The sequence below is a fragment of the Engraulis encrasicolus genome, chromosome 16, assembly GCF_034702125.1.
Source record: "Engraulis encrasicolus isolate BLACKSEA-1 chromosome 16, IST_EnEncr_1.0, whole genome shotgun sequence".
Lineage (NCBI taxonomy): Eukaryota > Metazoa > Chordata > Actinopteri > Clupeiformes > Engraulidae > Engraulis > Engraulis encrasicolus.
Genome location: NC_085872.1, coordinates 23,087,782 through 23,111,756, shown reverse-complemented (window position 1 = coordinate 23,111,756; position 23,975 = coordinate 23,087,782). Strand labels below are relative to the sequence as shown.

General features: G+C 43.0%; 2 protein-coding genes across 2 annotated transcripts; both read left to right on the top strand.

Annotated features, from left to right (window-relative positions):
- The first annotated feature begins 3,535 nt into the window (after nt 1–3,535).
- On the top strand, nt 3,536–7,576 carry pi15b (peptidase inhibitor 15b). Its single transcript, XM_063220306.1, has 6 exons — nt 3,536–3,697; nt 3,853–4,159; nt 5,266–5,384; nt 5,610–5,742; nt 5,841–5,956; nt 6,673–7,576. Exons 2-6 carry the CDS (start codon nt 3,893–3,895, stop codon nt 6,806–6,808), a joined length of 771 nt encoding a protein of 256 aa, XP_063076376.1. The 5' UTR covers nt 3,536–3,697; nt 3,853–3,892; the 3' UTR covers nt 6,809–7,576.
- Nucleotides 7,577–12,637: 5,061 nt separating this feature from the next.
- crispld1b (cysteine-rich secretory protein LCCL domain containing 1b) lies at nt 12,638–22,054 on the top strand. Its single transcript, XM_063220305.1, has 15 exons — nt 12,638–12,885; nt 13,763–14,065; nt 16,676–16,794; nt 17,039–17,171; nt 17,395–17,510; nt 17,675–17,775; nt 18,252–18,413; nt 19,086–19,146; nt 19,256–19,322; nt 19,656–19,786; nt 20,106–20,149; nt 20,319–20,391; nt 20,518–20,587; nt 20,719–20,852; nt 21,255–22,054. The coding sequence occupies exons 2-15, from the start codon at nt 13,808–13,810 to the stop codon at nt 21,304–21,306; spliced, it is 1,521 nt and encodes a 506-aa protein (XP_063076375.1). The 5' UTR covers nt 12,638–12,885; nt 13,763–13,807; the 3' UTR covers nt 21,307–22,054.
- Nucleotides 22,055–23,975: the final 1,921 nt, after the last annotated feature.

Genomic DNA, 23,975 nt, shown 5'->3' with positions numbered 1-23,975 from the left:
ACTGTCAGTGTTGAGCAAGTGAACATCTGGCCGTTGCTGAGGGAAATGCACTCTCTCTATTCTCCTATCCCGCACGCAACAAATTGTCATTAGCTGTTGCAAGAATGTCACTCTAAGAGGCACTCATACTCTTTGGTGTTAATGGTCTTTTGGGATCAAACATACAGGCTATAAAGCTACTGTAAGCTGCCCTGGGATGACCAGAGCAATCTGAATATTTATTTTACAAATTTTTGTGGAGCATACATGTAGGCTACCTAGTGTTTCAATGTGGCATCATCAGATTCAAGGGTAGTCACATGTACAAACTATGCACCCAGGCAGTGACTCAAAAGGATGTAGGCCTAAAATACTTTAGGTAAGGCCACCTGCAGTGTCTTAGACACAGCCCAGCCCAACACCCCATCTTGTATCCATATATGAGTTCCTAAGTGTCAAACCTTTCCATATCAGCACATGTAAGTCGATGTTGACATATCTTCTGATTTCCAAAGACATAATGTTTGATGAATTTGATGGTGGTGGGAAGTATTTGAAAGAAACAAAACATTTCTAAAATGGGCACCATGAATTCTGGAAATAAAAGTAAAATGAAAATATATATTTTTTATAAAAATAATATTACACAGTGCACCATGATCAGAGATTTAACATGGCTACTTCAGCAGCTGTTGGAAAATAATGACAATAACACTCCAACCTTATTGAAGAATTTGTTGCGTAAAAAGTCAACTTAGTTGGGTCTTTTTTGTGCATGCACAGGTGGAACAAGAAGAATGACATTATAATTCAGTCACTTTGGTACGTTTATTCTCACACAAAAAAACAATGGATCATCTACAAAAAGCAAGAATCTTGTTCAGAATCCTTAGTTCATCATGGAAAACAAAAAATCTAGGTCGATGAACATCTCAGTGGCATTACAACTAATTGTTTTGTCGTTTGTGTATGCTCAAGACAAATTGCCTAGTGATGTTGCCAATACGACAGTGTACTCTGGAGGGATGATCGGATGTAAATGAAACGAAAGTGTTGACAAGTTTTGCATGCGCCTTCACATAGGATTCAAATATGTTATTATTACTGTTTGTACTGTAATTTGTTGACAGATCATGCAATCCCAACACAGACAGGAAAAGACGTAATGTAATAGTCTAAAGATGTGCTAGTATGAGGATAAAATTCAGCCCTCCTCTGTCTGCAGTTTAAAGGTCACTGTCAACATCCTTACAAGTTTTGCACACAGTTCTTCCATAGCCTTCCTAAATGGATAGAGCCTTTATGAACGTTATGTTTAAACATGACATTTCAGGCATCTGAAAGGCCTCACATTTCAGACACAACAAACGATGATTCTATAAATACATAAACAAACAATGAGTAAAAATACACGCTTTTGGCCATCTAAGTCGTGGAAGTGATTATAGGTTTGTCCTTCAGCTCTTTTACAGGGATGTGGGATAGTATTTATTTCCTAACTGTGCTCAACAGTGGAAGGGCTCGCTGATATAGTGGCCATTTCCTGCCAATGAGTAAGGCCATCAGTGGGTGGGGTGCACACTGTAGCTATAGCTGTTTAAGCAAGACGAGAGTGGCTACTGCGGGAGCGGATCTATGTTCCCACAGCCCATTGGTCCCACAGCATTGGTCCCACATCGCTAAGACTTTTAATATTCATTTTTAGACCCACTGGTCCCACATCGCTAAGACTTATAACATTCATTTTTAGACCCATTGGTCCCACAGCTTATACCTGCTGGCCCATGTTCCCACATTTCTAAGAATGTATTCAAATTTAGGCCCTATGTCCCATGGTGGGGAGAAAGGCATGTTCTCTTAGTTTACTCGTAATACTCGGAAATGTGGGAACATGGGGTTGTGGAACATATATTTGAATAATTTATTTAAAATTTGGGAACGTGGAGCAGCAAGAATAAGATGTGGGACCAATGGGCTGTGGGACCAATGGGCTGTGGGAACATAGAGCGGACCCCGCTATGGCTTACTGGGATGCCGCTGCAAGCATCCCTTTTTCTTGCTCTTATTTTACAATAGCAATATGATCTACCATGTTGAATAACTGCATTCAATGCCCAAAACAAACATCCACTCACAGGTTGGGCCATTTGGCATGTCTGACATTCCCTCCTATACTATAGGCCTACTTATTGCCTCTGTAAACGCTTGTCATCTTTGTGTCGTCAACTGTTCCACTGCCTACAACAGGACCCATTGAGTTTGCCACGAGGTGTCAGGTCCTGTGCAAACAAAGGCAGAATGACAGTCCCCAAGGACCTTGATGAGGTATAAATGAAATATTTACAAAGATTATTCCACGGATTTCATTTTTCCAGTTTTGCGTCCTCCCATGACTTTGTCAACAGTTTCAAATAACACATTATGAAAATAATGAAATCGTTTAAATTACTGTGCAAATACCCTACTTATTCTTTAATCTAGCTGGCGTCATTGACATTGCTGCAGCCCAGTAAGTATCACTGAGGTAACTGAGTCAGCAAGATTAATGAATTCTCTGAGGACACTGTCACAGAACGCCAATGGTAGAGGCAGATGGCCTTGGGTTTTTCCCCCCTATTCTGTCTCGTCTATTTTAGTTTCCTTTCTGCATGTCACTTTCATCCTCAATTTGATGTCTTCCAAATTTGCTTCTCTCTTTGCCCTTGAAAAGTGCCTCGTAGTTCATAATTTAAAGTTGGTGTATCATTGGACACATTATAGTGACAAGGGCTGCAATCACGCAAGGGCCATAATAACTTTGCAAAACAGAGTGTCAGTGGGGAGAATGGGGTCTGACGTTACTATGTGCTCTCACTCCACCTGCCAAAGCACATGACAAGATGCTGGAGGGTTTTCGTAGCCTCTTACTGCAGATGGGGTCACCGGCGGGCTATTCTCTTTTTGGTGAAAATATTCAACTACATCATAACAACATTGCTATGACAATACCGACAGCCTTAAGTAGCAGATTAAGACATAGCCGTTACAATTTTGGTGACAGTATTATACCATAACCTCTGTTCTAAGGGGTTAAGATCAGCTGTATATGGATCCTGGCCCATGCCATGGTCCTGGACCGACACCACATTGGATGATGGGACTAAATAAGTCTGATCTTCTCACTGGGGTAAATAAGGCAGTGCAAATAAACTGGAGGAAAATACCTCATAGTCAAGCCAGAGTCAAGCCACTTTCATTGTCCCCACTAATCCCATTATACTCCAGTATGAAATGTGAGGCGATTTGGTACAATTTCAACCATTCTCCTCTATGGCTACTTTTTATTCAATGTCAGTGTACAGCTGTTGCATATCTGGCAATTGCAAAGAGAAGCTGCGCTTCATCTGTTACTCATTTGCATATACATTAGACCAGACTGTGTTAAAAAAAATAGTGCACATTCATATTGTTTTTTAAAGGGTCAAGATATCAAGGACAGAGAGTCACATTATTTGGGATAGCCGTAGTTCCCCTTCATCGCGTTCCAGGTGGCAGGGAGGGGCTGTCTGCACCTTCCCCTTGGAAACCTCTTCCAGAATGGCAAGTCAGAATATAAAACAGACCGCAGCAATGCAATGGTAATCTTCAAGACGGATGCCAAGGACTAAACTCCCAAACGTCTTGCAAAATGCCCGTGTTTTGAAACGCAACTTATTGCGTGCTACACACTCTTGACGGGGTAAGGAATCATTCACAATATTGTTGTGCACTTTGATGCATTTACCACGAATGTGTGCCTTGAAAATTAAACAATAGATTTTGACTACTTATTTTCACGCACCGTGCGGGTACTTCATAGGCTACAATAAAATGATTGTGTATGTTTGTTTTCAGACAGAACATCTCCAACTTACTGCTCTACCAACTGGAGAAGATGAAGACTTGTAGATTTTCAAACTGTATAGTTTTCTTTTTCATCGCCAGTGGGGCAGGTGCTGTAGTTGTGAACACAACCTCATCTTCCACGGATCAGGGGAATGTCACTATTGCAAAGGAATCCCATGGAGACCAACTGTCGGCATTTATACCGAAATCAAGACGTAAGCGCTATATCTCTCAGGGTGATATGCTTGCCATTTTAGAGTACCACAACCAAGTTCGAGCTAACGTCTTTCCACCTGCCGCTAACATGGAGTACATGGTAAGTTTTTTTTTTTTCAACAATCATTGCCATGGCCAAAACGTTATTTATGCCAAATTGATAGCAGATTGAGGTGTCATGTGTTTCACTCTACTTTAGTTGACGTTCTCCGAGTTCCCCAGTGTCTTCAAAGTATTTTAAATAAATCAGTGGCTTTGGAGTTATGGTGCTTGGCGCAGCTGAATAGACGCGCCCGCTGGAGTGAGTGGAGTTACAGGATCAGTATAGTTTGTGGAACATTTTTTGCTACCAAAGTTTTCTCGGTTTCCTGCCGCAGTCATCATGGCAAGCTTCAGACGGAAGATAGGCCTATATGAAGTCTTCGGGCATGATTTTGGCCAAAAGTGTACGACTTTAAACAGCTGGCCACTGGATGTTGCCGTCGCCAAAATGGGTCGACCAGTGCGCAAATTTGCGCGTATAGGGAACCACCTACAGACTGCACTGCGCACTACGCGCAAGAGCAAGAACCCAGCATACATCAGACGTGCAAGGGGGATGCAACTAAATATAGCCGAATATTATTGTAATCATTAGTATATTGTCATGCAGTGGACTCCCCTTACTTTGCTATACCTAATATTTACACCGTCCTTTACCCACACCTGTGTGAAAGTCAGTCCAAAAGTACACCTCAGCCAGAAGAAAACTCGTTGCACAAATGGAAACGATATACAGAAGCGTTTGACTGTTTGAAATGAATTAAATTGGCAGTGCTGTTCAATTGACATTTAACTAGTGCTGTATGCATAAGTTAGTTAATTATGTCAATGCACGTCACCTCATGTGACCCCTTTAGAGAAAAGTGCTGCATTATATTGTGTTTAACTCAAATCACTGTGACATCAAGTATAATGCCTCATATAATATTTGATATACTAATAATGAATTTAGTACGGTTGTATTGCATGAAGTGAAGTCGCACTGCCCTTTCCTCAGCTGCACTATGGCGTTGTCACCTATGGAGGGCAGTAGAGATTGGGAAAATGAAACCCCACAAATTGTCTGTACAGGTGCCGTGTCTTTTTGGGGGAAATAGCACAGCAATAGTGGAGAAGCATGTTGGTTTGATACTACTTACTGAGATGTCTTAACATTGCATTCAGCTTTGGGACGACGGTCTGGCTAGATCTGCAGAGGCATGGGCAGCCACCTGTATTTGGGACCATGGACCACCGTTTCTGCTGAGGTTTCTGGGGCAAAATCTCTCAGTGAGAACTGGCAAGTAAGTGCTGAATACCTACACCGTTGTGATGTATACAGAATTAGTATCCCTACAGAACTAACTATGATAATCTGAACTTTTAGACACTTTTTTTTCAAAATGCAAAGCAAATCAGGCTTTAAAAAAAAAAAAAATCTCACTTTATAACTGTGTATATGATATTCTGTGTGTAGGCCTATTTGTGAAACTGCTTATAGTAAGACCTGTACAATTAATCTCTCTCAGCTACCAGTCCATTATCCAACTGGTCAAGCCTTGGTATGATGAGGTGAATGACTATCTCTTCCCATATCCACGAGACTGCAACCCAAGTTGTCCATTGCGGTGCTATGGACCCATGTGCACACATTACACTCAGGTATGATCCTCTCTGGTGGTTTAAAACACTCTTACCAAGTCACCGAAATGATTTTCTGCCCTAACTATTGTTTTGTGTCATGTCATGTGATTTCAAAGATGGTGTGGGCCACTTCGAACAGAGTTGGCTGTGCTATCCAAACGTGTTATAACATGCTCGTATGGGGAGCCATATGGCGGGAGGCAACCTACCTTGTCTGCAATTATTCGCCAAAGTGAGTACTCATTTCCCTCTTTTTTTTCTGTCAATGTTGTTCAATGTTCATCTGCCATGGAACGGAATGAACGCATGTCTGCCGTATGTGCCATACAGACGCAGGCCTTACATCTTCCTAATGGTATGTGATAGAAAACAGAGGAATAGTAGGGGACCTATATACTATATGGGATGTAGTGCAGGTTAGTAGTAGCCAGGCTGTGCCCTCTTAGTGACGCAACACTTTCAGCGTTGCAACTAGTCAGGTCAAGAGCAATGCAGTATACTTTCTGAGTTCCCGAAAATACGGGAACTCCTCCCACTTTGTCAGTAAGCAAACAACCATAGGCAAACCAAGGGAGGTGGGTCAAACATGCCATTTGGGAAATGTTAATTGTTATGCTCTTGGTCAGACCAAGTCTCAAAGAGATTTGAAAGTCGATGATAATCAGGCTAGGTTAGTAGGCTACTCACCTCTAATCATGGGAACTAAGCTGCACTACATCTCATAGCTCCTCTACTATTCCTCTGCTCCCTATCTGTGCTACATCACTTGTATACTATTGTCCTCTGTGCTGACCCCATACTGTACTTGCTTGAATTTCCTCCTTGTAAGTCGCTTTGGTCACAAGCGTCTGCTAAATGTAATGCAATGTAATGTAATGTGAGGACACTGTGAAAGCATGTCACTGCCCATCATACCATGTTGTTGCTAACTAGCATTTTGTCCTCCAGGGGGAACTGGATCGGAGAAGCTCCATACAAAGTTGGGGTGCCCTGCTCCGCTTGCCCTCCAAGCTATGGGGGCTCATGTAGTAACAACATGTGCTATCCAGGAATGACCTCAAACTACCTTTACTGGTTCAAGTAAGAGACGATGAACAAGAAAAATTGTAAAAATTATTTAAACACTCCTCCTGATAACCATCAACATTTTGGTGTTGACCTGTTTTTCTCTTTGCAGTATTTTCCCAATTTCAGTGTTTTACATTTATTTGGCATTGTGCATGTTGTGTCATTGTTACCGGGCGAATAAACCAGTCGCAACGCGATTGAAGCGACAGAGAATCGCTTCTATGCAGCAAGAGCGATACGTGCGATAGAAGCGACTAGAGTATGTCCGTTGAAAGCAGAACGAAAGCATTCCAACATTCCCCATTGGCTGTGTTTCTGTTACTGACCTCTATACAGTCTATACAGAGGCTTCAACTACAAACTGTCGCTCTCGTCGCGCAAACCGCCTCTAGTCTCCAGAATCGCTTTTGTCGCGCAACTCAATACTAAGTCAATTACTTCCGCCGCTCGCCTCGCTCATGTCGCGGCTGGTGTATTCACCCTGCTAGAGTAAGGGTAACTCATTACTTTTCGGCTGTATCTAAGAGGTGCTAACGTGCATACCGGTATTACTATGGTTTGACCATTTGTAGCATGATGATTTCATATCAGGTCTTTTCAGTCAGTGAATATTCCTGCCATTTTTGTTTGGCATTCAAAATGTGATATCTGTAGGCTATAATTTCAGGGTGATTTGATGGTGCTCAAAGAATCACATACACCAAACAACTAATGGTCAGAATGGCTAAAAGGGAAATTAAATATATGTGTCATTAATTGTGCTGAGGTTGCGTGTGTGTGTGTGTGTGTGTGTGTGTGTGTGTGTGTGTGTGTGTGTGTGTGTGTGTGTGTGTGTGTGTGTGTGTGTGTGTGTGTGTGTGTGTGTGTGTGTGTGTGTGCAGTATTGCTGTGCTGTCTGTGGTTTGATCAGTGGCATACTGAGTATGGTCGGGCACATGGCCCGGTTAGGGAGGTGGTCTTAAGATCAGAGGGTTGCAGGTTCGAATCCCACCCTTACCTCTACCTACATTTCCATTCAGGGCTGAAGTGCCCTAGGCACACATTGCTCCAGGGACTGTGATAATGCCAGGAGAACTAATACATGTAATTCGCTTCCGATAACAGTTTCAGCAAAGTGTAATGTAACGAGTGTTATGTGTGACAGCTGCTTCGCACACCTGCCATGTGCAGATGCAGAACTACAGAAAGACCAGAACATGTGTTAACAAGCAGAGGAAAGAGTGGTGCTATATCTAACTAAGGTGCTGTTTCCACGTAGCTGGATATTTTTATATGTGGATATTTTTTTCTCCTGGTTGCATTGGCTTTGCATTGGTTTTGGCCTTCCGTTTCCACGTAGCAGATATTTAAAATCCCGGTATAAAAAGCAGGAGAAAAAAATATCCTGTTTAGGGGGATGAAACGCATTTGTTACAATGGAGGATTTATTTTTATCTTCATGTTGCGTTTACACCTCAACAGGAGAAAAAGATACCCTGCTAAAAAAATATCCTGCTACGTGGAAACAGCACCTAAAAGGGATGTCAAAACTGCTTATTGGATTGTAGTGTCTCGTCCTTAGTCATATCCAGTGTAAAGTGTCAAATTCTACAATACCAGACTTGTGTGTTATTACTGTGTTTGTAACAGACGTGCTATGCATTATATCCTAAGCTGGTTGTTTGGTATAAGCTAAGGGAAGATCTAATAAGCTATGCAATATAATTGAATGTTACTTGTCTTCCTTCACAGACAAAGGTGTAAGCCTCTGTACTATAAATGCAATATTGACGACTATTGTTAACAGGGTGGAATAATTTTTGAATAGCTTTTTTTAAATAAATTGAATTGCAATTTTAACAAACCTCCCTCTATTTGGGAGACGCTTAGTTAAAAAAAAAAAATCTTAGAAATGAAATGTTCTTAGAAATTTTCTTAGAAATAAACATGTATTTGATATTTCAAATTACTCTCTAAGTTATGAAAGCAGTTGGATGTAACACCAAATTATGTGCACTGACAAACATTATACAATTTTTGTATCAAAACTAATGTCAATTTTTATATTTATATATTTTTTGTGTTAAAACTCATGTCATGTAACAGCATAATAGTACTGCGTAAAATAAAGCAAAATAAAATATAACTTTTCTGTTGACCAAATGCTTTTGATGTCACTACAAAATGTCTCTTTTTCTCAGTTCAAAGAGACACTACAATAAGTAAGAGGAAGGATAACTCTAGCATCATGCATAGAATACTTCAATTAGATTCCGCAGGCAAGCGAGAGAGAGTGAGTGAAGGGGAGGCTGGGTGCTTACTGAACCTAGAAAATGCCCTTGTTACTAGTTTTAAGAGTGCATGCATGAGGACATGTATTTGGAGCTGAATGACATGAGGGATTTATTTGTCCTTTCATTTCCAAATGAGCACCATTTTTTCAAGACGTCTGCCGTAATCAGAAACCCCTTTCCCCATGATTGTTACATTCAGGGGTAAGTTAAGTCAGCATGCATTTGCTCCCCTTGGATCTTCCAGCTGCTCCTGACAGTGCTCTGCTCACACATCCTCTCTGAAGGACACCCCCCCCCACCCCCCACCCCAACCCTAAAACAAACAATACACAAACAAAATAAACAAGTGCACTTGATCACTTCATGACTATTTCAGGTGTCTCTTCATAGGAGGACAGTCTCAAATGGCATGGTGTGTTAGTATGTCTTTTCTTAAATATCAGACTTTACTTTTTTTCGAATATGGGTTATTGGGCAGCATTAAACCCATCTTACCGGTACTGCACAGCTGTAAATTTTATACTGGTGCCACGCACCTGTGCGCACCCGTCCACTTTCACCCCTGGATATTACATGGCCATTGTTTGTGTTTAGCATAAGCATGAGCCCATACTTCCACTCCAGCGGTTGTGCTTTTCCTGGAAGCATCTTTCATGACGGCACGCCTTTATTCTTTTTTTTTTTCTTTTACGACTTCATTTTGACAGGACAGTGTGAGAGGTGGACAGGAAGCGAATTTGGAGAAAGATGGGGAGGGGTCGGCAAAGGACCCGGGCCGGGAATCGAACCCGGGCCAGCCGCATGGCAGGCGAGTGCCCTACCGGTTGGCCACTTTATTCTTTCAGTTTGTCCTCCATTGACCCTGCCCCACTCTTCTTTTCATACCTCACCTAGCCTTCATCCCTCCACTAGTGTGCGTTTTCCTTGTGTTTCACTTATTTGCCCTGGTCAATTAATGATATGTTACACCATTGTTACACCACCAGTATTCCTGCCAGGGGCTTCAAAAGGAGATGGTAATGATCTCGGGATGAAGTGTCCGTCCATGTGCTTCGAACTGTTCCTCACAGTGCAGCATGAGCGGGTTCGGCTAGGGGTATGTTTATTCTGGCTGACATCCGTCCTCTTATTTCTCTAGCTCTGTGGACAACCAGTTTTGGCACGGCATCTGAGGAAACCTGATCAGGGAAAACAAACTCTGATGAATAACAAAATATGTAGCACAGTAAGTCTCAGCAAAATATAGGTCAGATACTTCCAGGTGGTGTAGTCTACTTTTTTAAGGTGGGTATACTGTATATTTGAGCATTTTTGAAGTGGGTATACTGTATATATTTGTGTTATTCAAAATAATGGTTCAATCAATTTTAAGTGGGTATACTGAAATCCCTGAAATTTAGAAGTGAGTATACTCCGTAGTATACTACGTAGACTACACCACTGGGTACTTCAACTTGTTGGACATAATCCAAGTCTGTTCGTGATTCCATAAAATTGTGACATGGAGTGCTGTTGTCATTGTGTATGCATTGCAAGATTGTAATAAGAGGCTAAATAGATACAAAGGATAGATAGAAAGACACATCTTATTCAAATGTATGGTTTACAGCTCAAAAGTTAGTGAAATACGTGAAAAAGTATAAGGCCATTAGGTAATTAGTAGAGATGCACCGGATCCAAGATCCGGTTCTAGGATTCAGGATCCGGTAGCCGAGGCTTTTCAGTCAAAATAGTTTGAGCCAACGTGATAAAAAGGGCCCACGTGTGCGAGTAGGCTGTGTTTCAACCCTTTCGTAGGATCCGGTATCCGGTTCTGGATCCGGCAGGATCTTAAGCAGTGGATCCGGTATTCGGCAGGATCCTAAAATCAGGATCTGGTGCATCTCTAGTAATTAGTTATTGCTGGCCAGAGAAGATTGTGGTTAAAAATCGCTGAATCAGCCAAGGTTGTTACAATGCTGTTACATTTTTGCATGAAGTACTGTGCATGAGCCACCACTAGAGGGTGAGCCTAGACAAAGCTCTGGGATCTTAACCTTTTTTTTTCCAAAACAGAACATCAAACCTTTGTTTCTGTCATTTTATTTATCTTTGGCACCCACACACACACACACGCACTCACGCGTGCATGCACACACACACACACTCTCTTGCACACAGGCACACGCACACACACGCATGCACGCGCACGCACGCACGCACACACACACACACACACACACACACACACACACACACACACACACACACACACACACACACACACAGGGCCGCTGACAGCTTTTGCTGGGCCCAGGACAAAGTCATCTGAAAGGGCACCCAACCCAATCCATGCAATGTAATGGGAACCCAATTCTGGGCCTCCTATCTCCCTGGGCCAAGGACAACATACCCACTTGTCCCCCCCTGTTGACAGGCCTGCACACACACACACACACACACACACACACACACACACACACACACACACACACACACACACACACACACACACACACACGCTGGTCATTGTCACCAATATATGCGCTTCCTTATAAATAAACTCATCTAAAATATAAGGTGAGTTTACATGCTACTCATACTGAGTGCCATACATATGCATTTGCAAATGTACGTATTTTTGTGTGAAACTTTGGAGAACTATTTCTTCACAGTCTTATTCCGGTGATGACAAGCCTATCTGTGGGGGGCCACCTGTGTTGATGCGATGATCTCTCATGTCACTGCTAAAAACATCTTCAACATTTGCCACACAGTTCATCCGATCATCTCTGCTATTCATCACTCAGAATAGGTCAAAGGAAACCAGCCATTTGGAGGTTTAAAAGAAAGCCTACTTCATGTGATGGCAACATCCTGTAATGGAGTAATTTACTTTATAGCTGTGTCATGCTCCATTGCATGACACATACTTTGAGAATGTTTCACATGATATTTAAGTTGTTAAGACTAGCTTCTGTCTGTGGTGGTGTTGTAGCACGTCTGTATGTGTAGCATGTGCCATACATCATTGACCACAGCAGTAATTCCTAATGATACAGGATAGGCCCACTGTGGCCATTTCAAACTGTTACAGTGCCAACCTGCTCTTGATGTACAATGGTCCTCATTTATCATTTGACCTTGGTTCAAAAGCTGGTAATTGTTTACTAATGTAGCCTAAGTGTACTTTTTGGATTCATTGCAGATGCTGTCATCTGGCTACATGAAAATTGGAGGGTAGGGGCAGTGAAAATAGGCTACTGTAAGCTGTGTGGATAAATGTCAATTTCTTGAACCACTGCAGTTAAATATTTTACAGCGAAAACGCTATATTTATCCAACCTCATAACCTAGATGTGCCACGGAAAACGTGAGTTAACAACGACAACAACAAAAAAACCTTCATAATATCGCTTAAGTTGAGCCAAGTCAGAACATGTGGGCTGTAGGGAGGTTTCGCCAGCATTCAATTCGGACAGCACACTCAGAGACCTCAGGGAGAGGAGTGGTTAAAAACGTCACGCTCCATTGAACCCAACATTTTGGATATAAGCGCGGTGTTGGAGCATACCTTTTTGAGAATGGTCGGAACCGGTGAGGCCGGGAGGCACCAGACACGGGCGTCTAGCATTTTTTTTTTTGTATTATTATTATTTTATTGTAAAGCATTCCTGTGCGTCATCGGTTCACTTCAAATGCATTGTTTCCGGCTATCACCTTTGAATTCGTTACAGTTTGTTCTTCATATCATCATTGACATCAAGGAGACTTTTTGTGTGGAATTGGCACATCTGAGGCATTTAAGGCTAAATCTAGAGGAAGAGAGGGTCGTCAAAAGGTAATTCACCCTAATTATTTGCGCGGACCTTGTCCATCTCACCTGGTTCTGGTATAGTTTACCATCAATGAACACTGCATCATCGTATATCATTCTGACACAACGTTGGGAGATTCTTTGAATTAGGCTACTATCTTAATTGGATCTTACAAAGTCAGGGCTAAAAGTATGCTAATTCTCCGTTTAATAGTCTATGAAGAATGACAGACCATGATATTGCCATTCATATTAAAAACATTGCTCATGGGACATGCTATGTGCTTCACAAAAGCATACATAACTCTTTTAGGACTAGAGCTGACTTGTCAGATTAGGGATGAAAATATGCAGCTGTTCAATTTGATCACAGTTCACCCTACACAGGTTAATAAGTTAATAGAGGTGCATCCTAAACACAATTTAAAAAATGGTAATAAATTATTGTCTACAATATCAGTATTTGGCAATATAGTTATATATAGGCTAGTATTGTAGACTGCTTTTAATCATGCCTAAATTGCCATTTTATGTGACTGATTCATGCCCCCATTGATAAATGTCACTATAGCCTATACTTGATTGAAAAGTCTTTGGATCATTGGATTACTGGGTTGTTGCATTATTTTCAAATTCTAAAATGGAGTGCAAGAAATGTAGCCTATAGAAGAGGAATGATTTGAACTTTGTCAGAGACATTTATTTCACATTATGGCAAGTAGCCAAAGGTCATCCAATACCAATTTAGACCTGTCATTCTTCAAGTCTTACTGATCATCCAATACCAATCTAGACCTATCATTCTTCAAGTCTTACTGATCATCCAATACCAATCTAGACCCATCATTCTCCAAGTCTTACTGATGTGTTTTCCCCTGTTCCCACACACACCAAACTGAAGACTTTCAACTGGAGACCCCCAGACCCTGCCTGCAGTCTGCCAGTCATGACGCTCGCCCTGCAGGATTCGCTGAAGGCTGTTGCATTGCTGCTGATTGTGCAAACAGTGGTTTCCATGGTGATCCCAAACGCCACGCACTTGGAGGCTCTGCTGGAAAAGTACCTGGACATGAACGAGAGCTCGTGGAGAGCCAACCCAAGAGGCAAGAGGGCCATTTCACAGGGTGACATGCAGCTGATCTTGGACCTCCACAACAAACTAAGGGGCCAGGTTCACCCACCAGCCTCCAATATGGAGTATATGGTAAGGTCATTCACACTGCTGCTACATTTGGCCAAGCACAGACCCTTTTTTTGCTATATATAGGACACAGTTATTCGTTTTGCCTTATGCAATGAATGAAACCCACCAACATATGATTTATGTATTTAATGTTTGGGTTTTGGTAGTTTCGCCGTGCCAGCTGACAGCCGTGATGGTCTTGTGTTTGCACATTTTGAAAAATAGTCCATGATGGGAAGTTTTTATGCCATGATTTGTAGGGTCCCGTATGGCACAAATGGCTTTGTAAACACTGAACTACAGACAAGTCTGTGGTCTACTGCAAACAACTTAGTCCATCAGCCAAAACCAGGAGGACCTCCCTCCGCTTCCCCTCACGCTGCCCACAACCTGAGGCTCACCCACTGTAGAAATGGCAGCCTGCCAGCAGCCCTGTAGTAGTGAGTGGTCTTTAGCCAAATAAATGTCTCAACTTATCAGAGATCTCCAGGGTCAATTTCACCTTTACAGCTCCATTGCTGGTGCCAGGATTGGAATCTATGAAGCAGACGATGTAGTACGATATTAAAAAGTCAGGCATCAGCATCTCTGGAAACACAAAGAAAGACCCCCCTCCAAAAAAGGACCAACTCAGACGCAAGCTGTTTGGCTATTGGCCTATGGCACCAAGTGGCCCTCCCTGCCCAGAAGTTGCTGACAGTGTTACCTGAGTTTGTGCATTTCCACTTATAGCAGTTTCGTTGCAAGTGCATGCATTGTTGTGAGCACAAAAAAAACACAAAAGGCAGCCATGCATGCTGTAAAAAGCTTTACAATCGTCAAAACTGTACTGAAATGTGCAAAAGTCTTTGCAGGCTTGCCATGCTTCATGCTGTTCCCGCACGCACCGGCCTTGGGAGGCTGTAAAAATCATTTACGTACAATATTTCAGACTTCAAACAGCTATAGAGCCTCTGTGGTCGGGGAAACAGTGCATGCCTTTGTGTGCACGGGAGCCGGCTAAAAGGACAGTGACCACCTCCATTGGCTCTCTCTCTCTCTCTCTCTTCTCTGCCCCGGCCGGCCCTGCGGGTAATTACGAGGAGCAGGAAGTCAGGGGGTCACAGTGGATTCATATCTCCCCTGGAATGTGCCCAGATGGTTGGCATAACCGCAAATTAGGTGTTAAAGCAAATAAACAACTACCAGGTGGAACTCTGAGGCCAGTTTTGTCCTCCTCCTCCGAAAGCAGTGACTATCCGGCGTGAGTGAGTGAGAGAGCGCTGGCTGTGCTCGCTGTGAGCGCCGGCGTCCTGTGGCGCTCCCCCCTGAAAGATTGACTGTTGGCTCCCACAGGACAGACAGAAGTAGGCCACCTTTATTCTGACTCGTGCATGTGTGTCAGCAAATCAAAAAAAAAAAAAACAAGCAAAGATGGAGTTCACAGAGTTTTTTTTCTCTGTCAAACCTCTGTGCACACACGCCACTCAAAGCATATCGTCCCAAATCTCGTCCCACAGAACTAAAAGTTTTTCATATTTCATATCTCTACTTTTTTCCCCCTACTTATTTTTTTCTTGTGCCACCCTTCCATTTTAATGTGTGATCATGATAGAAGTGAACATTTTTGAAGCCAGGTCATTTGTAAAGTGGAAATTTCACTCTGCACCCTCAAGTCAGCACTGCAGGGCTCTGCAGACAGCGGGAAGCAGTGGGCTGCCTACACCAGTGGTTCCCAACCAGGGGTACGTGGACCACTAGGGGTACGCGAGCACACTGCAGGGGGTACGTGGAAAATGAACAAATGTTTGGGGAATAGTCACATTGGGATATAGAGCATGAGTGAGGGGGTACTCATCCTAGGACAAAAAGCCTTAGGGGGTACGCAAGACAAAAAAAAGGTTGGGAAACACTGGCCTACACCAACATGTGGAAGGAGTTATCTGTGGCCAGCCACCTTTAAATTCGTGTTTCTCAATCAAGCCGGGTCCCAGCATGAAAAAAAACCCTTAAACACTCAACACCGTGTGACACATTGCTACTATTCTGTTTTATCTGCCAGCTTTTATTTAAAAGACTCGAGTAAATACAAAATTGCTGTGTATTGCTTTTCAGGGATTCTTTGTTAGAAACAAGTCATCCACAAATGAATGGCAGTGGTTAACTTGCCGCTTAGGCAAGCCATGACTCTTATCTGATTGTTGTGAATGACCTAATAGCTGTGAAGTGACGCACAGAGAGCGAAAGTTGTAATTTGCAGTCGAGAATGTTGGCACATTTGACCAGAATTCCAATGGAAAACACATTAACTTTACCACACTTAACCTTGATTAGAATTCACACATAATTTGACATGAATTCAAAGACGATCATTCTTTTAGGCCCCTCTGCATGAGCTTACCCACATAGGCCTACAGCGCTGTACAACAACAGCAGCCCTGTGGATTGCTCAAGTTCCTAAGCTGGGGTGCATTTCTGGAAAGCGTAGTTGTTAGCAGTTAGCAACTTCGGTAGTTGCCAATGCGAAATTGCATTGCAACCAACAAAGTTGCTCACATAGTTAGCAACTACGCTTTCCAGAAATGCACCCCTGTACTGTAAGTCATCCGTTTACATCCGATTTCCCTTGTGTTTTTTTTCTTTCTGGGAAAGGTCTGGGACACAGAGCTGGAGAGGAGTGCAGAGGACTGGGCCAATACATGTCTGTGGGAACATGGACCATCCCACCTGCTGACACAGATTGGCCAGAACCTGGGAGCCCACTGGGGCAGGTAAGTAGCACGGTGGTCAGCAGTAGACTGGAGAGAGATGGAGGAAGAAAGCCTCTCTGTGTTTACATAAGGCAGGACATGCAGAGTGCAGGTCCTGACAGCTTAAATGGACCCTGATGATCACAAGACTGATTTATTCGAGACCTAAACTGTGCATGCTGTGAGGGCAACCTAAATGTTATGCTTCGTGGAAAGCCACCCTGTAGATCTAAGCTTTTCTGTCACTACCCATGCGCCTCCACAGGGACAGGCCTCCGACATTTCATGTCCAGGCGTGGTACGATGAGGTTCGGGACTACAGTTACCCCTATGTGCAGGAGTGCAACCCCCACTGCCCCTACCGGTGTTCTGGGCCTGTCTGCACGCATTACACACAGGTAAGCAGCGCTGGGCACACACAGGTGATCTCCACACACAGCTGAAATGTGGGCCTTGAAGGGCTCAGGATGGGGCCCACATTATATTTGCCTTGAGTGGGTGGCTCGAGCCAGAGCTGTTTGTTTGTTTGCATTTGGAAACCAAATATATCTGTGTTGACATCCACTGTAAGTGCTCCGTGGCACTGTGCTACAAAAGGCTCTCTTTTTAAACTTTTTGCAGCTGGTCTGGGCGACGAGCAATCGCATTGGCTGTGCCATTAATGTCTGCTACAACATGAACGTGTGGGGCATGATTTGGGCAAAGGCTGTCTATCTTGTGTGCAACTACTCCCCACCGTAAGCAAACGTTCCAACTTTCTATCTTTCCAGAAATGTTGATGTGCGTAATTAACAGTACTATACCATGTCGGATATTAGTAAACAACACAAATGCTTCTTGTTAGTGGTTTGCATCATGATACTGCTCCAACAGGTGTCTTTATTTGCTTTGGCTTTCTCAGGGGTAATTGGTGGGGACATGCTCCATACAAGTATGGCAGTCCCTGCTCTGCCTGCCCAGCCAGCTATGGAGGAGGCTGCCGAAACAACCTCTGCTACAAAGGTAGGATGAAATCAACTTACTGTACATGACTTACCTGTGCATGTGTGCGCTCTGTCAGACCTAATACACAATTTGCAAAAGTCTTTTTGCATGAACTGTGGGCCTTCATCTTTAAAATAAATGTCTGAAGGAGTCTGATGAAGATGCCTTGTCGAAACGTTACTCTAATGCACTGTTACATAAATAAGAAATAACTAAAAAAGACATCTATGTGGCACCAGAATTCTTTCCTTTTGTAAATGTCTGAAGTGTTCTGATCACTTGTTTAACCCTTTTAAGCAGCGCCTCCATTATAAGGTTGTTGTCACTATGGTAATGACCATGTTTTAATCTGTGACTTACGGCTCTTGGTAAGGCCATAGAAATGTTATTACGATTTGTCTTTAGCTTTGTCTTTAGCCAGCAATGAGTGGGATCGCTGCTGAGTTTCCATCCTCATCAAAGGGCTGCAAACTATGCTCTACATCCTATTCCAGATGATGGCATGGACAGGCACTACCCGCCTGAGACAGAGGAGACAAACTACATAGAGCCAGAAGCTCCACGGGCACAGGAGCCTCGACCACGGGCGCAGTCGCCAACGCCATCTCCCAATGAGAACGTAGAGAGGAACGAGGTCATCAACACTGAGCAGATGTGTAAGAGGACTCTATATGTGTCACTTACAGTGGTGTGGGGGAAAGCTGACCCATGTTTCAAAACATACACACGCACGTGCGTGTGTGTGTGTGCGTGCGTGCGTGCGTGTGTGTGTGTTCACCTACATCTGTCTGTCAGCCTGTCTCTCTCTCTCTCTCTCTCTCTCTCTCTCTCTCTCTCTCTCTCTCTCTCTCTCTCTCTCTCTCTCTCTCTCGTTGAGTGTATGCATGTGAGGGCTCACACATGTGTTTTTGTCCTTTTTTTTTTACTGTTTCTGGTTTGTGTTGTAGAAATTTAGTGAGAAGTGTATTTGACATGGTTGTCTTCGGTTTCTCTTAAGACATTTTGTGGTTTTACAGAGAGCTCGGCTTAAATGCGTGTCTCTAAAGGGGCTTCTTCCTCTTTCAGGGGCCCCTGCTTCAAAATCAAGGTCTTGCTTCCTGATGGCATCCCTAAATCTTTTAGAGTTCACTTTACTAAATGTTGAACTGCTTCAATTTCACATTAACTTTACGTGCATCTGGGTGCTTTCAGGTATTAACCCAGAGTTGCTTTTTTTAGGTCATGTTATGTTCACAAAGATTTCCCCCACATCATGAAGATGTCAGGCCATTTTTATACTGCAATTGTCATACCTTAATCAAGCTAACAATTTTTTTCCCTTTTTTTAGCTCAGCAACTCTCATGCGATACGAAGCTAAGGGACCAGTGTAAAGGAACTACTTGCAATAGGTGAAAGATATTTTTACACATATTATTTGTCGACTTATTTCTCAATAAAGATTTTATTTCCACTTAAGTATTTATTCATAAGTGTGCCATGTTCTGATCGCTGTTATAGATATGAGTGTCCTCCTGGATGTCAGTATACCAGCGGGAAGGTCATTGGATCAACGTATTATGATATGGTAAGTATGATTAAAAACGTCCACTGACGGCCCAGCCGTAGCTCTAACGGCTGGGCACTGGACTGCCACATTGGTGACCTGGGTTCGATTCCTTGCCCGGGTCATTTCTCTGTTCTTCCCCGTCTCTCTCTCCCATCTTGCTTCCGGTCTCTCCTCCACTGTCCTATCTGAAAAATAGTACAGATAGATAATGGGGAAAAAAAACGTCTACTGACAGTTTGCCGTTTCAATCATTGCGAGAAAAAAATGAAAATACAAGTCCGTGCTCTCTGTTTGACTCGATTTGGCGACATGAAAGACATGACATTCTGTATGTATTTCTGTTTGTTTCAGCAATCCAGTGTGTGTGGAGCGGGTATACATGGTGGCATAATAGATGACGATGGGGGCTGGCTGGACATCACAAGACAGGGCAGGAAGGAATACTTCACAAAGTCATATCAAAATGGCATCCAGACCCATGGGTGAGTCCAAATGCTATTCCTGTCGTATGCACCTTCTGGTCCACCTGTTTGTCTGTCTGTCTGTCTGTCTGTCTGTCTGTCTGTCTGTCTGTCTGTCTGTCTGTCTCTCTGTCTGTTTCCATCTCTCTCTCTCTCTGTCTCTCTCTGTCTCTCTATCCCTGTCTGTCTGTCTGTCTGTCTGTCTGTCTCTCTCTCTCTCTCTCTCTCTCTCTCTCTCTCTCTCTCTCTCTCTCTCTCTCTCTCTCTGTCATGCACACACAAACACAAACTGTTATTGCTATAGATCCACGTTGACTTGTCTTAAATTTCACACCTTCAGGAAAAATCAGAGTGCCAATGCCTTCACCGTATCAAAAGTGCCAGGTGCGTGCTATTTATTATCATGCTGGGAATTCTGGTGTATTGAGCACAGCCAGACAACTCTGATCTGAACATCCCCCCCCCCCCCTCCTCCTTCTCCCTCTCTTTCTCTTCTATATTACTCTCCTTCTATCTCACTCTTTTCTGACTCTGTTACCTTCTCTGTCTCTAGTGAAAGCAGTGACATGTGACACCACGGTGGCACAGTTTTGCCCATTCAAAAAGCCTGTCAGACATTGCCCAAGGTAAATATTCCCTTGGATCTTTCCCAAGACCGCTGGCACAGCCATACCGTCCTACATGAAGCCTGAAACACATTGTGTCAAGAAAAATGGATGCACTGCTCTAAATCAAATCCTCCCTCTGACCAGGTTATACTGCCCCCGCAACTGCCTCGTTGACAGCTACGCAAGAGTCATAGGAACCCGTTATTACTCAGATGTAAGTTCCCACATATGCACTCAAAAACTCCCACTGCCTGACTGAGGACTGACAGCTTGTGTTGATGGAAGATGTGATTTACGAGGACCCACCTCATTGTTTCTTACTAACATAAGTTTGTTTGTGTTTAGAAATCCAGCGTATGTCGAGCTGCCGTCCACGCTGGAGTCATCCAGAACCATTCGGGAGGGTACCTGGACGTGATGCCCGTGGAGAGGAGAAGAGGGTACAGGGGGACCTACCAGAACGGGATCAGTTCAGAGAGGTAGGCCTACCAGAAGGAGCCTGGGAACAAATGATTCTGTTTTGTAGGTTATTAGTGGGTATTAACAGTTTGGCAAGCCTGGAATGATGAGGTGCCTTTTGGGTTTTTAGGCCACCCCTGACGTGTGGCTGAATGAGAGCAGTTCACATGTACAGTGCAGTGTGTAATGTGTTTCTGTGAAACCACTAAAACGTGTCATTCTTCTTCTTCTTCTTCTTCTTCTTCTTCTTCTTCTTCTTCTTCTTCTTCTTCTCCTCCTCCTCCTCCTCCTCCTCCTCCTCCTCCTTCTTCTTCTTCTTCTTCTTCTTCTTCTTCTTCTTCTTCTTCTTCTTCTTCTTCTTCTTCTTCTTCTTCTTCTATTTCTTCTTCTCCCCCTCTTCCTCCTCCTTCTCCTCCCTTTAGCCTAAGGAATCCCACAGGAGGAAAAGCTTTCAGAGTGTTTGCGGTCATCTGAAGCCCAGCTCCAAGGACATGCAGTGAAATAGAGCACTTGGTTACAACCAGACAGTAATTACTCTGCGTTTGGTTTTTTGACTCACACACCGAGCTGTGCTTGAGGCCCAGCGCTGTCACGACAGGTCTTCACAGTGGGGGGAAAAAAAGGAGCTGGCCTTGGTCCTCTCAAGCAAGTGAAATATGGGGGGGTCTTAACCTGTATCAACAAGCTATTTTGTGTAACTGTACATTTGGTGTATATACAATTTTTACTCTGTAAATATAGTATACCTTTATTTGTTGCTGTGCATATCTTTTTATGGATAGGGTATGTAGTGATAATAATTTGGTCATCTTAACACAAGCACATAAGGATCTTAATCTTAATCACAATGATGATAAGGGAATAGTCTCTTGAGCCTGCACACCCGATACACTTGATAAAAATAATACACTTCTTTGTCGATACTCTCACAGCTCAAGACAAACTCTACAACATATGGTTATATTTTTATATGTTTATTTTTATATGTACCTAAATGTCAAAATGCTGCTGGTGAATATGTTGTATTTCATAGTTTCTTTTTTACTTAATTTTTTGTTCAGAATTTGATACTATAAGATCCTGGCAGGCCAGGAAATGGTGGAATGTTCCAGGTTCCATTTCTCTAAGGAATGCTCCACAGGTGAATAGAAATGCATGAGAGAGAATAAAACATTCCAAAAAATGTGCTATTTATTATTACAGACCAATGAATAAAGTGTATCAGTGAAACATTACTGGAACTGATTATCTGAACCACTTTTTTGTGTATACATGGGAATATTCCCGCTGTGCATTTTAGGAACAAGACTTATATCATTTCTTTGCAAAGTCTTGTCTCTGGGTAAATATTGAGGAGCAATTCTCTAAGCTAACTAAGTAAAGTAAAGAAGTGTGTTTCTAGTTTGAAGTTTTGTGAAGGCAGTTTTAATGGAGCCTTTAGGCTGGAAGACTTTGAAAAGCACCAACATCCACTTCCTTTTCTGGGAGAAATGAAAGCTGAACTCACCTCATGTTAAAACACTCAAGCCTGGCAGCAGCGCAGTGGCGGACAAAGGAACACATTGTGTGTGTGTGTGTGTGTGTGTGTGTGTGTGTGTGTGTGTGTGTGTGTGTGTGTGTGTGTGTGTGTGTGTGTGTGTGTGTGTGTGTGTGTGTGTGTGTGTGTGTGTGTGTGTGTGGAGTTAGATTTTCATCTCGCTTCCTCCTGTTGCATTTCCTCCATGCTGGGCACAGATGTGGTTGATGAGCTTCTAGAAAACTCTGTCACTCACAGCTCCACTATTCCTGTGCAGTGATTTAGCTGACTACTTTGGATATTGAGGATATATACTGTAATCTACAAGAACAATAAAATATTTGGTAACACTTTATTTTAGAGATACATCTATTAGCACTAATACATACAATGTTCTTGTATAAGTAACTTGTAAGGCATGTACAAAGCAAAGTCAAACATTTGTTAGGCATGTATTCGCAAATGTCTTGCTCATGCACAATAAGGTATTAATTCAAAATGTAACCTTAGTAAGGGCCTAGTAGGCCTTAGCATTTGCTTAGTACATGCCTTAGAAGGTACTTATGCAGGCATTAACATTGTATGTATTAGTGCTAATAGATGTATCCCTAAAATAAATATTTAAATAAATATTTAACAAAAAATAACAGCTGACACAGCCTTTACATAGCGTCCACAGTGCAATCAAAGTCAAAACATTTTTGAAACCTCAGCCAACAGCCATTGTAGATAGCCTCAGAAACCTGGCTGACACCAGGGTTTCAAAAACACTTTATTTGAACAGTACAGTATAAGTGGATGACCTATCGGCAAGAACTTTCCAGAAAGGTCATACCCAGAGAGCCTGGGTTGGGTGGGTGGTCCTGGCGGCATCCTCTAAAGGGAAGAGGCATGCATCGGAGCACTGTCAAAACTCACACGGGGGTGCCACTGTGGGATATGGTGAGCAGACATAAGGATATGAGTGTTCTGGCTGTACCTATGTGCTGCATCAGGAGATATGCTGAAGATACCGTGCGGAGTGATGAATATGGCTGAGAGGGAGCATTGTGGCCCAAGGGCAGACAAACATGGCGCCATGCACGCCAACACCACAGTGATCCCATATTCAGACACCCTAAAATGGGGAACTAAAAAGGACGGTGGTCATTATTGTTAAGTAGGATCTAAGACGCATGATGGGGGGGGGGGGTGTTACAGATTCTAAGGGCCCAAGCACTGACAGCACTGATGCGGGAGCTTAAGGGGGCCCAACATTTTATCTTTCATGGGGCCCAACATTTCTGGCGCACCCCTGCTAGGATGTTTGACTTTGTCAGTGAGACAAACTGAGCATTAACTGGTTGTAACTGATTGTAGTCATTGCCAGAATGAGTGCAACTCAAACTTTGCTTAGCCATTCAAATAATTCATGGGCAAGACTGCTGAGAAATGAGTGTCAGTGCTGTAAAATATACCTCCCGTTTCCTGTAATACTCCTTGTCACACCACAATAGCACGTTACTATCCACCACACCCCAGCAGTACAAGTGCATGGTCCTACAGCTGCCACATCCAATGCTTGGGCAGGTTCTAATCTATTGTGCAACACGATACCAGCGGCTGGTGTGCTGGTGGTGCTACAGTT